The sequence below is a fragment of the Eleutherodactylus coqui genome, chromosome 5, assembly GCF_035609145.1.
Source record: "Eleutherodactylus coqui strain aEleCoq1 chromosome 5, aEleCoq1.hap1, whole genome shotgun sequence".
NCBI classification, from domain to species: Eukaryota; Metazoa; Chordata; class Amphibia; order Anura; family Eleutherodactylidae; genus Eleutherodactylus; species Eleutherodactylus coqui.
The window spans coordinates 159,825,000-159,837,937 of NC_089841.1; the positions used below are offsets into that span (position 1 = coordinate 159,825,000).

The 12,938-nt window shown below is 43.2% G+C and overlaps 1 protein-coding gene across 2 annotated transcripts in view; it reads left to right on the top strand.

Moving 5' to 3' along the window:
• The window catches only part of LOC136627971 (clathrin heavy chain 1-like), an 88,007-nt gene extending 75,340 nt beyond the window's left edge, over positions 1-12,667 (top strand). Inside the window, exons 31-32 of one of the 2 annotated variants that reach the window (XM_066603526.1) lie at positions 3,602-3,677; positions 11,879-12,667. In XM_066603526.1, coding sequence (XP_066459623.1) covers positions 3,602-3,677; positions 11,879-12,015 — 213 coding nt within the window. In that variant the 3' untranslated portion in view covers positions 12,016-12,667. Of the gene's footprint in view, positions 1-3,601; positions 3,702-11,878 lie in introns of both variants that reach the window. The other variant, XM_066603527.1, reaches the window with a different exon arrangement.
• The last annotated feature ends 271 nt before the right edge of the window (positions 12,668-12,938 follow it).

Below are 12,938 nucleotides of genomic sequence, written 5' to 3' on the forward strand. Positions count from 1 at the left end.
TGGAGCCTTCTCTTCAGGTGGGTCATATGATCTCATTGTGACTGTTTGGGAATTTCTTGGTTTTGAACGCTCAGGAAGTCAGTTTTTCAATCAGCCTAATTCCTGTTTTGATGCTGTTACATGAACTGCACGACACAGGTTCTTCACAGGGGATACAGACTCCTATCACAGTTACTTGTGATTTAGAAGCACCTGTCATACAGTTAGAACTGTCATCTTAAATCATTTCTCCCTGAATGTATGCATCTGGTCTTTAGCTGATTTAGGAGACTAGAGAGTTTAATGATATTTAACTAGCCTCCTATAAGGCAGAGATGGTACTGGCTCTGTCTGGCCATGTGATGCTGATGCATCATGGGATTGCTAGCACAGCATAGATGAAGAGAAAGCAAGGAGAAATAAAAAATCAAGATGGTGCCTAACAAGTATCAGATATGAGTCTGAATTGCATGGAAGTTAGTGCAATATACATAAAACATCCAGAGTGTGAAGGACAATCAGGTGAAGGGGTACAGTGATGTAAAGGGGAGTTTTTACTGGAGTGACCCTTTAATTGTTTTCAGTGTTAGGCTGCTTTCATTTTAGAATATTAACCCCCAACAATTCAAAAAATCTGTAACTTACTAGGTCACTTTCTGATAAAATTGGGTTTAGATAATCTTGTCATCCAATTATCAGGTGTAGCTAAAAATGGTGCTTTTTCTTGCTATGACGGATCAATCGGTTGCATGGTAGGAAAGAGAATGACTGCAGAATAAGGCTTCTGTGGGGTTTGGAGATTAATATATACTAAAAATATAATGTGTTTATGCCAGCATCAATCAAACAAAAATGGGGTCAACACGGATTCAGCCAGAAACTTTGAAGCTCAGGATACACCCAGCAGAAACTTCAAGGCCAATTGGCATCCTGTGCGGGAGATTTTATAACGTGCAGCACCATTGGGCATAAATAGCCGTAAGCTTGGGAAGGTGTTTACATGCGCTGTGGCATTGGTGAGAATAGTTTCTATGGGTAAACCCTGGAGACAGATTTCCTTTTAAGTGTCTGTGACAATCTCTGAATGCCTAGAGTAATCCCATTTATTGTCCCAAGGATTAAAAAAAATATGAGCATACTTCTTTGTTTATTTTTGTGTGTTGCTGAAAGCTATAGCTTTCGTTCAAAAAGTTTTTATTAGGACGGTAAATACAGCATGTATGTATCATATTCTGTGTTACAGCAGGCATCGGTACATGCATATCAGTGCGGAGAGTCTCCTATGTTTGGCGCTCTCAGGTGCCCTGCATCCAAATTTCCATTGTCCTAGAATTTTACTGAAATAAAACCTAACTATCTAACCATAGAGCAGAATTGAACACATAGGAAAACTGTTGTAAAATAATGAGGAGAGAAAGAGATATAAAGGGTATAGGTAGTAGGGAAAAGGGGGGGGGAGGAAGGAAAGGGGCTAGGTAGGGGTGGGGGTTGAGTCATCAGTATACCTCCATGGATGTACTTGCGTTCTCATAAGTTGGAGCCTTCAAGGGAGGGGCCGGCCAGGCCAGGAATTGGTACCAAAACATTTACTGGCGCGATGACCTCATGTTTCTCCCTTTCCTGAGTAGGAGAGGGCGGGTGGCATGCCTATGATAAGACCTACCCCTGGGCTACCCACTCCGCAGCCCTGGGAGATGACCTGAATTCCAGCCAGGGTCGCCAAATTGCGTAGAACCCCTCGGTGGACATGTCCTCGTCCGCCCTCATCTCCTCATACTTCGCCAGCTCATTAACTGCCTCGAACCAGTGTCTCCTTGAAGGGTGAGCAGTGGATCACCAGAACCTTGGGATAACTTGTCTGACTGCCTGGACAAAAAAGCGGAGTAAGCCTTTCTTGGTCTTACAGAGAGCGGTGCTGTCCATGTTTCTGGGATCTATCTCGAATGTGAGCCGCGCTTCCCCTCCACATAGACTGTTGTGTAACCCTGACACGTCTTCCCACAAAGCGGCTATCGGCGGGCATTCCCACCAAATGTGTGACATATTTCCCCTTATGTCCGGGCATCTCCAACACGCGGGGGAGGCCTGAGAGGACATTTTGTGTATTCGCTCTGGGGTTCTGTACCAGCATGACACAATCTTGAAGTTTAATTCATGGAGTCTGGAAAAGACTGTACCTTTATGTGTCAGAGCAAAGACCTTCCCCCAAACCACCAGAGGGAAACCTTTGCCCAGTTCCTCCTCTCAGGCTCTCACATAGCCCGGGAAGGTGTCCCCCATCTCCCACTGTAGCATCATCCTATAGAGTAATGAAATTAAATGTCTGGGACAGTCAGTAGACATGCTGATCTCTTCAAAGGGGGTGAGAACTCTTGTTAGATTCGGTCCAGGTGTCAGGGAGTCCAACGAGCCCCTCAGCTGAAAGTATTCCATCCAAGCCCCTGGCGGTGCACACCCCTCCGCAAAGAGTTTTGTCAGGGTCCTCAATCCCGACTGCCCCATCATATCCCTCAGGCATGGAGTTTGCGGGGACAATCAACAGGGATTTTCGCTGCTTGAAAGCTTTGAATTGGGGGTTTGCTAGCAATGGGGTGAGTGGACCAGGGATCGAGACCAACGGATACCCTCTCACAAGACCTGACCAAGCCTCCAACAGTTGGCCCAACAGGGGTGATAGTCTAGGGGAGCCTCTGAGCAGGCCGCCAGGGATCCAAAACATGCCCTGGGTCAATCTGGGCTCCAGGTCGTGCTCGATTTTGACCCACAGCTTAAACTCCCGATGTTTGAGGAGGCTCAGCACGCAATAAGCTATGTTAGCCTTGTAATATAAGAAGTCCGGGACGCCCAGGCCTTCCCTCTCTTTGGTTCTAGCAAGCAAGCTATATTTTAGCCTGGGTCTACGTCCTCGCCAGACAAAGTTTGCATCAGAAAGGGCCTGTGTAGCTTGATGGGGAAAGCCTGACATACATATAAGAACCTTGGGAGGGAGTCCATCTTAACCAAATTAATTCTACCCCCCTGTGACAGGAAAGGTGGGTTCCAGTTATTTGGGTCTCTTTTTAGCGTTTGGTTTGAACACGTCAGAGGGATCTGCCGGTAGCTGGACCCCCAAGTACTTAATGGAGTTGACTTGCCATTTGAATGGGAACTGTCCCTGCAGACACAGCATCTCAGGCCGCGAAAGGGAGACATTCAATATTTCAGTTTTCTGCAGGTTGATTTTGAAGTTGCTCACTGCGCTGAACCTGCCAAACTCCTGCAACAGAACCGGAATTCCCACGTGCTGGCAGGACAAATATATAAGGAGGTCGTCCGCGAATAGGGAGAGTTTATAGTCCGCTTGTCCCACCCCTGATAGTCATTCCTCCTGATAGCGTTGGCCAAGGACTCCATTGTTAGGATATACAAGTAAGACGACAGTGGGCAGCCCTGTCTTCCATTCTGAATGGGTATGTTATTCGACAAGGTTCCGTTGACCCTGACCCTGGCCGAGGGGTTGTTATACAGAGCAAGGATCCAGTCTCTCTGAAAGATATAGCTTTGGATAGTTTGGTGCATTATTACAGAACAGCATTACCCAATTTAAAGTATGACTCTCTTAAAAGTTTCATTTTCTTAACAGGTGGACAAGCTTCACGCTGCAGAAAGTTTGAGGAAGGAAGAGGAACAAGTAACAGAGCCGACTCCGATAGTATTTGGTAACGTTTCCTTGATGGAATAAGGCAATACATTAGTTCTATGATTTTATGAATCCTCATGTATCAGTAAATGTCCTCCTCATAACCTGTGCAAGCACTAGATAGGGGTGGTTCAGATAGGGTGACTCTTTAACATTGTCCTTTAAAACTGAAAGTGACTCATCATCTTATTAAAACAACCCATTTAAACAGCACCCAATAACTCGACTGACATGTCTGTTTTAGTAAATACTTGCATTCTCCATGAGATAACAATTTAGAAATATATCTTTTGTCATAACTGCATTGTGCATTCATCTATTACTTCTCCTGGGTGTGTGTAAATAAATTGACAACTGGGCATTACTATTCCAATTGTTTTAAAGAGGTGTGTCCTTACACATTGAGTGCAATGCGTACTTATGTTCAAAAAGTTTTTATTGAAAGCCCTTTACATGCACAATATGAACGTGGATATAAGATACAATAAATGAAAATTGCATAAACTATTTGTCATCTATTTTTGTCGATCAAAGTTGGTTCTCAAAAAATGTAAACAAACCTACCTCATGAACAAGAATCACCACCTCAAGAGGCCATCACCCCTTAACTCCAGCTTTTTATGAAGGACCCATTCTCTAGTAGGGTTAATTCCCTATAAAATCAATCCTCGTCAGTGTGGCAACCTCTGGTCAAGATTTGGGGTTAACGTTTAAACAAGGGGGAAGATCTAGGATGGGAGGAAGAAAAGGAAAGTACAAAAAGGAGAGAAAGGGAAGGCTACGGGTATGAGGTGCCCCGTGGGCTTACTCTGTGAATCAAATCTGATCATTACGGTTTGGGGAATTATGCTATTCTCCAAGCAACTTTAGAAGGAAGGCGCATCTCTGAAGTCTATGCACCTAATCCAAAAAAACAGAAGACTACTCATCGAGGTCATAGCATCTAAGTTCCTCCATGTGTTTCAAACGATCCATGGCCTACACCATATTCTTGGAATTGCAATGCTCTGTTTGCAGAATCTGAGAATCTAGTGCATAGCCTTATCTATATATCTCTCTCTACAAGACTTTCTTAGACTTGGAGATCAGACTTGGAAACGTGGATAAGAGTTCAGTCTCCAGTGTGATAACAATTGGAGAACCACTGAGAGCTGTTTGCAGTCTGGAGATATTCAGCCATAGTAGAGCTATTAGTGGGCACTCCCACCATATATGTAGCATTGTGGATGAGAAGCATCTCCGGCCCTGGTCTGAAATGCATGGGAATAATTTATGTAATTGAGAAGGAGTCCTATACTACTGATATATTATTTTATAGTCAAACTCCTGTAGCCTACTTAATGTACAGGTTTTAATGGTCAGTGTGTAGGATTTGTCCCAAAGCTCTCCAAAAATTGATCAATCCAGTTTCCCCTCCCAAGACCCAATCCAGCTGGTTACAATATTGCTCATCTCTCTGTTTAGTAGCAATCTGTAGACCAAGGAAACCACATGAGAAGGAGCCTCCAAGGACAAACACGTTTTTTTTTCTAAAGGAGTAAGTTCAATTGTCAGCTTAGAAGTAAGTATAAGGGTGTTGATGTAACTGGCATACCTGCAAATATTGGAGACACGAACCTGTTGGTACTGCAGATTTTCCCCTGCTAGATAAAAAAAAAAAAGTCCTCATACCTAACGTTCCCATCACATCACATGTTCTAGAGAAATCCACTGCAACAAGAAATGAGAGCTAAGAATTCAACATTGTAGAGGGTAGCTGAGGATTTCCCACTAGAGGTGTGAGGAGACCAGATTTTGAAATTGGGCTTTTTTTCTATAACGCTCTTGGAGAAAGACTGTTAAAACAATCAGTAAGTAGGCTGACATTCCCAATTATTCACAGCCAGATCCTTTTTGGGGAGGGAGGGGAGGTCCGGAAAGCTCCCTGAATCTGAAGGGGATTCAAATTCTGTTCTATTGCCACCCAAACTTGGGTTGTGACGTGGTGAAAAGAGTCTAGGACACAGTTACAGATGGTAGCTTTGTGATATAGCTCTAGATTGGGCAAATCTGTTTCGATCGTCGTCCTCCCCTCTGAACCCCCCCATCGCCCACAACTTAGAATGTGCTGGTGTTCATTATTTAATACGAGGCAAGTTATTTCTCCAAGTGGCCAGCTTGGTGTATTCATGGGCTATGTGAAAAAAGGCGAGATTAAAAAAAAATTTTTTTGGGTTAGCCCCTTACAACAACAATTAAGGCAGCCTTCGTAAAGAAACTTGTGGATGACTTCTGCCAAAGACAATGATCTTTTGTAGGATATGGTTTCTGCAGTTTGTTCGGACGGAGCTCTAGTCATGCTGGGACAAAACTTTGGTTTTAGCGCATTAGTCAAAGGCAATGCACCACACATTGTTACGCACTGTGTTCTTCACAGGCATGCGTTGGCCACAAAAACCTTGCCTATGGAAACAACGAACAGAGAATGATAACTTTGCAAACTTTCCCCTGCTGAACAACTGATAGTAAGATTGAAGACTTGTCTGGAATTGGAGACCTTTCTGTATGCAGGGAACTGAAGCAAGCAATTGCTATGAAGTTAAATGAGCTTACAAAGTGTCCCGACGGATACTTCCCCATCAGAGTGTGATATCCAGCATGGGTGAGAGCCGTTCACATCTAGTGTTGCGACAGCAGATGTTAATGATGAATACCTCGACAAAATCATTGAAGTGTAGCAGAGCCAGGTTCAGCAGCAACTCTTCAGAGCAACAAGACTTAATGTTTTGGTGTCACCAAATCGTTCCGTACCCTCTTATTGCTAAGAAAGCCCCTGAGATACTCGTACCGCTTTTTACAATGTATCTTTGCGAGCAATCTGAGAATGGCAGACCTAAAAACCAAAGAAAAGTAACAGACTTTGTTGCAAAAATGACATGAGTGGCACTTGCCAAGGTGAAGCCGCGCATTTCTGAACTTGTCTCCGAAAGGCCACAGCAAAAGTCACATTGATTTGCAGTAAATATTCATTAGGTTCATTGTGTACAACTGATGCTTGGTTCTTTTTTGTGCACTAAGAAAATATAAACTTATGTTTTGAATCTGAAAAATCTTTTTTTATTTTTCCAATTATGAAGGGTTTAGTGAATTCGCGTATGAAACTTTGCTGGGTTCAGTATCTCCAACGAGGATAAGAACCACTGCTATAAAGGGACATGGTCCCAGATAGCATTCTGGAGCCTAGACCTATTCCAGAAAGTGTTGCCACCATGGAACTCCCAACAAACCTTGTTGAAAGCTTTTAACCGTGTCTATAGACAATAAACATATTGGGCAACTGGATTTTCTTATCTTTGAAACCAGAGGAAAATGTTTTAATAGTGTTGTCCCAAACTTCCCAGCCCTGGACAAAACCAACCTGTTCCTTATGTGGGGAACATAGGGACTTAAGCAATGGACAGTCATTTTAGAGAATATGTTAATATTGTTAAAGAAATTACTACAGACCGAGGGTGGTGTCTTTCCCTGGTTTAGGGAGAGTTAATAAAAGAAATATGGGAGTGGGATCAACGGGGATGTAATGCTTTAGCTATCAATCTCCCACATTGTCACCATATTCATAGTATCTCATATTCATAGTTCTCATCTTCTACTTAAGATATAGGATTTTTTGATTTCGAGGAGTAGCAGAATTTTGTGGTGGAGAGAGGATATTCCGGCCTCTAGAGCATCAAAACAATGTAATTTATTATCTGACTCTTGTAAGCCTAGGGTCTGTAACAATTGGGGAAAGCTTATTTTGGAACCTGTCTGTCTTTAATCTCATACCATGTGAAATTAATACCTCTCTAGGGACACATTTTAATGCTTCCCACTGAATGGGGGCAGATGTGGGGTCGGTGGTCCGATATGAAATTAATGGTTTTCCTGATGTCTGACATACAAGTGCTGTCCTTTAATTTATCATGTACGTGCTAATTAGGGCCTTTGTTCCCTTTTCAGTCTTATAGCCAAGGGAACAATAAAAAGACGTGTGGTCCGACCACCGGAAAACCTGATCCTTCTAGAAGATCATGTGAAACTAAAAAGTAATCTTCTATAGGAGTTTTGTGCCATGGAATTGGAACCATAATCTTGTGTGAGGGTGGAGAATTATCCATAGATCTGTCAATTTTAGACTTGCCAGGATCCTCCTCAGTCTACAAATCGTGGAATAGGAAACATAAGAGCAGACAGTGGTGGTATGCATGGAGGGGTCAAACACGAAATTAAAATCTCCACCCAGTATGATACTGGAACTCTGCAAATTTCAGCCAGTTTCTGGAGAGCTTTGGTCACAAACGAAATTTGCTGCTGGTTGGGAAAATAGAGGTTAGCAATAATATATGTATGCTCAGATATCAGGATCTTTAGAAGGATATATCTTCCTTCTTTGTCAAGATGCCAAGCTGTGTAAGTGGGATTGAAGGATTTGTAAAAAAAAAAACACCAAAAACTTTTGATACTGCACTTGCTTTACTGCTTGGATTAGGAGCATGCTGCTATGTGTTATATTTATTGTTACAGCTAGGAACTCCAGAAGCCACAACATGGGTCTCCTGAAACATGGATATCATGATTTTCTTGTTGTGGACTCTATATAGGATTTGGCTACACTTTTTCGGCTTATTGAAACCCCTGGCGTTTTATAGGTACAAAATGTCAGGGACACCATCTTATGGTAACTAAGCAGCATGCTTTAAAGTCAGCAGGCCAGTCCCGCAGGGAACTGGGAACAGGAAAGAGAAAGGGGAGAGCAGTGAAGGGGAGAAGGTAGTAAGATGAACGAGAGGACTTAGGAAGGTATAAATAATAGAGCAACCAATAACAATCCTGGGTTGCATAAGATCAACCCCATTTTAAAACTAAAGGCCCTTTTACACGGGATAATCGTTCTGGTCGTTCAAAACCCTGCACTCCAGCTGGGTTTTGATCGATAATCATCCTGTGTAAAAGCATACAGAAACTGAATAACTGGACAAGAATCAGTCAGTCATTCAGTTTTAAGCATGCTTAAAAACCCGAATAACTAGTGTTCAGTGTAAACAGCAGATGTTCAGTTCTGAACAGCCGCTACTTACAGTGAATGGAGAGGGTAGAGTAGGGAGAGGACTCTCCTCCAGCCGCCCCGCCTCCCTGCTGGCCATGCTGTGAGCTATCCAGCGATACTCGCTCCTGTGTAACAGCACGGGAGTGAGTATATACTGAAACAAGTATCGCACATCGTTTGCCCGACACTCCTCTTGTGTAAAAGGGCCTTAACATTTGAGGTTTGTCACTACAACCCATTGTGTTGTAATCCCTAAGTGGGGGGAGGAAAGCCAATTGGAAATGAGTTGTTAAAACTGGGTATCAATATAAACCCACAGTAGAAAGACAATTTCCGTAGGATTCCCCAGGGCTCCTCTGGTTAAATAACTAGTAAAGAGAACTGTAAAAATAGGCCCAGGCAGGACTCTCCCAACACTCCCACATAACAATAAACTGTTGGACAGTTATAACAGGGGATCAGCAAATAACTCAAGCAGAAATTTAGGACAGCACTTCAGCTCGATGTTTGGAAAATTGACCTTGCACCAGGCCAAACGTAAAATGAAACCTCAAATAGGGGCGGGAATGTAATTTCCTAGGTGGCCGAGGAATGGGCTTCTGTAGAGCTTAGTCTTGCCTCAGTTCCAGTAGGGTGCCATTTCTGTTTGGTGGCAAGGGTGGAGGTGTGAGTGACTCTGGCGAATTTCGTAATGCAATCATGCGTGGCTCAAGGTGGAAAAGAATTCGGGGAGACCTCCCAGGCCCCTAAACATAGCAGCAATGCCATCACACTTGGCACTCAGCTCTTCCCCTTTACGGCTACGAGTAATGGACTGAGGGCCCTGCGGAGCTGGAAAGTCCTTCTGGCAAGATCAGGGAGGGCAGTGAGAGTAATGTCTCCAAACTTGACAGGACCCTTTTCTTTAAATATTTTTTAGTTGTCTCTTCTTTCTTCTTATAAAAATGGATCTTGCAATTCACGTCACGTAGGCAGGAAGGGTCTGAAGGCTTGGATCTTTGGGTTCTGTGGATCCAGTCTATTTCAACAAATTTCCCCATGGGATGTTGCAATAGATCACTGAAACACTCTTGCGCCCATTCTTCCAATCGTGTTGGTTCTACCTCCTCACCCATTACATCTTTGCTGGTTTTCTGAATCGTCCAGAACCGTATCTGGTGTTCTTGCAGGACAGCATGATGGTCCTTTTGTAAATATCTGATCCTCAATGACCTCCGCCTCTACTAAATTAAGTTGTATGTGTTGCACCTCTTTCTATAGTCTCTAGCGCCTCCTTATTGGAACACTCAAGGTGGGCAAACAGGCCATCCTGCTTCTTTTTAGTGCGTATGGCTTTTAGATGGGCCTTCCAGTTCCAATCATCGAGATCCTCAGTTGTTGGCGAATAGGAGGAATTTCTCCTTCCTGGGGCATATGGAGGTTTGGGGCTGGAGGAGGAGGGGGAACCACTGCACACTAGAAGTGAACTGTAGGGCTGGTGTGTATAAGGAGCCCGGAAGACTCCCGCTTACCACCACCTTTGTGGAGGGCTGCAGGGCTCCTACAGAAGTGCTCTCCACGATCCCCCTCCTTCTCAGCTGGGAATTCAAGGCAAGAGTCTCCCACTGTTCCCCTGTGCGCACAAGGAGTGCAGCTACCAGCACCATATTAGATGATTGAGCCGTGCTGTTCTGCCAGGGCTGAGTGCTGAAATAGAGCACTATGGGGCCCGAGTCCTCTCATTCAGCTGCCATTAGGGCAAGAGGCTCTGTTGCGACGACCCATCTACCAGAATAGGTGCTTATTCGTTACTATTAAGGCTAGTATAATGCTGTGGTATGCAGCAGCGCCAAAGCGTGCCTCCTAACCTGCGATCTGCTAAGCTGTGCCACTGCAGTGCGTGCTTAATGAGGGAAATATCCTGGTATTCCAATGACCAGCAGACATATGATTTACCTTTTTGTTCTTGTTAGATTTATGCATTGGCTGACACATCTGCCTATCATCCCAGATAATGGGTGTGATTTGTAATAGTATTGAATGTCCTAATTCGACAAGTAATGCTGTAAGAGATTATAGACATGTTGAATAGTGTCCGAGTGACATTCAAGCACTATAACATGTCAGGTTGGGGGGCGCGAATGACTTGTCAGGGTCCTTTTACACTGGACCATTATTGTCCGCTCTTGTCCTTTTCATATAGGAGCAGTCACTCCGTTAATGGAGGGAGTCATTTATAGATGGGTGACTGCCTGTTTACATGTGCCAATCATTTTACTTGTATGCCTGCACACAATGAACGATAAGTGAACGAATTATTCGTCGTTCAGTCGCTGCAGTATTTGCACTGAACAATTGTTTAGATTCACACAATCCAGCGAAAATCTGAACGATTATAATCGTTCTGTGTAAAAGAGCCCTGAGGCCAGGTAAGATTACCGCGTATTACGCATGCAATATGTGGTAGTTCGTAGTCTATCAAATACATTGCCTTACACAGTTTTTTGCACACATCTGCGTGTAGGAATTGCATAATGCACAAGCACAAAAAAAAACGTAGCCTGTTCTATTTTGCCGTGTATTTCGCACAAGAGAGCCCATTGTTCTCTATGGGTGCATAATCAATGCCCCCCATATGCAATTACATTTTGTATGGGTGGCGTATATATGTGCTGTTGTCAGGCGACAGAGCGGGATATTTAACAAAAAAAAAAAAAAAACAGGGCATGACAGCATGTGTGCGATATGTGGCGATAGGCCATGTCACCGCTGGCTCCATAGGGGTAAAACGTTGCATGACTTGGGCAACATTTAATGCATACGTCCATGTGAGCCCGCCCTTAGAGTGCAGCAGTCCTAGCTGCATTAATCTGTTCACCTATGGCTAAACCACTATTAATCAAACAATAAATTTTGGCTTCTATTTTGTTAAACCCTTTCCTTTTTTAGTATAGGTTGCAGTTTTTAATCAAGTTGGTTTTTAGTGTAGTCTTAGATTGTTTTTGTATTTAAAAAGTTACTCAACTTTTAACCTAAATTTCTTTTTAAAAAGGGTTAAAAGTGCAGGACTCTCATAAATTCCTTGTTATTTGTAAAAATACGACCCATTTACTTGATTATTTTTATAGTGGTTCAAGTCTGCTTTATCTTACTGTAGCCATCTTTCTTTGCAGGTCAACAACTGATGCTTACTGCAGGCCCTAGTGGTGTGGTGCCACCTCAGCCAGGCTTCGCTTATGGATATACAGCACCACCAACATTCACTCAGCCTCCCCCTTCTGTTTCTCCTGGCTATGGGTTCAACATGTAACCGAGCAGTATTCTTCCTTTTCCACAAGGAATACATCTGAAGGGACAGCTTAGCCCACATTTCAGGAGATGACTGTAGTTCATCTTGGACACCTTTATTTATTACATTTGCTTTACAGACTTAACTGGGGCAGGCAGCTTTTCAGCCATTCACTACCATTGTTCACAAAATCCATTTTATTTTTCTGTATGGAGGGAATGGCCTGAAGTTGATGTCCTTACTCATTTCATGACTATTATATGTGCTAATGGAGCAACCATTATGTACTGTATACCGCTAAATACAAAACATGGCAGCTCATTCATGTTCATGCACAAACCCTTTTACCAACTGCTACGTCATTAATCCATCTTACATGATCAAATGGACAGTCGTGCCAAGTGTGCATCCATTGGGTTTTTTCCATGTCTTTCTCTAAACAGGAGCTGGAGTCTCATCTGACATAACTCACAATGCGTAACCTTGTTTCAACGGCTTACCCTCTGTTTCATGCAATGGGTGGGGGGATAACAGTACTATTTAGGAAACATGCCAATCTTTAAAGCTTGTACACTTAGGCATTTGTTAGAGTGGCATTGCTTGTGTTACAATTTTGGCCTGCTACAATTCACGTAATATCAAATACAGTAAAAGTATAAACCTGTTTAAACGAGCTCGACCCTTGTGTGTCTGATCAGAAACGTTTACAGAAGAAGCAAATATTTCCTCAATATCGCCTCGGTAGCAATAGAACATGGCAGTGTGTTGGTTTTCTGAATGGTAACCGTAGGGTTAAGTTTCATGCAGGGCGGATAAAGCAGTCCATTTGTAGCAATTCCAGTTAATGTTTACTCCAGCTACCATATACTTCTGCACAAAAGCTGATACAAGGTCATACTACAGAGACTGTGTAAGTTGGTGTCTGCTATAAATGTGAATAGTAT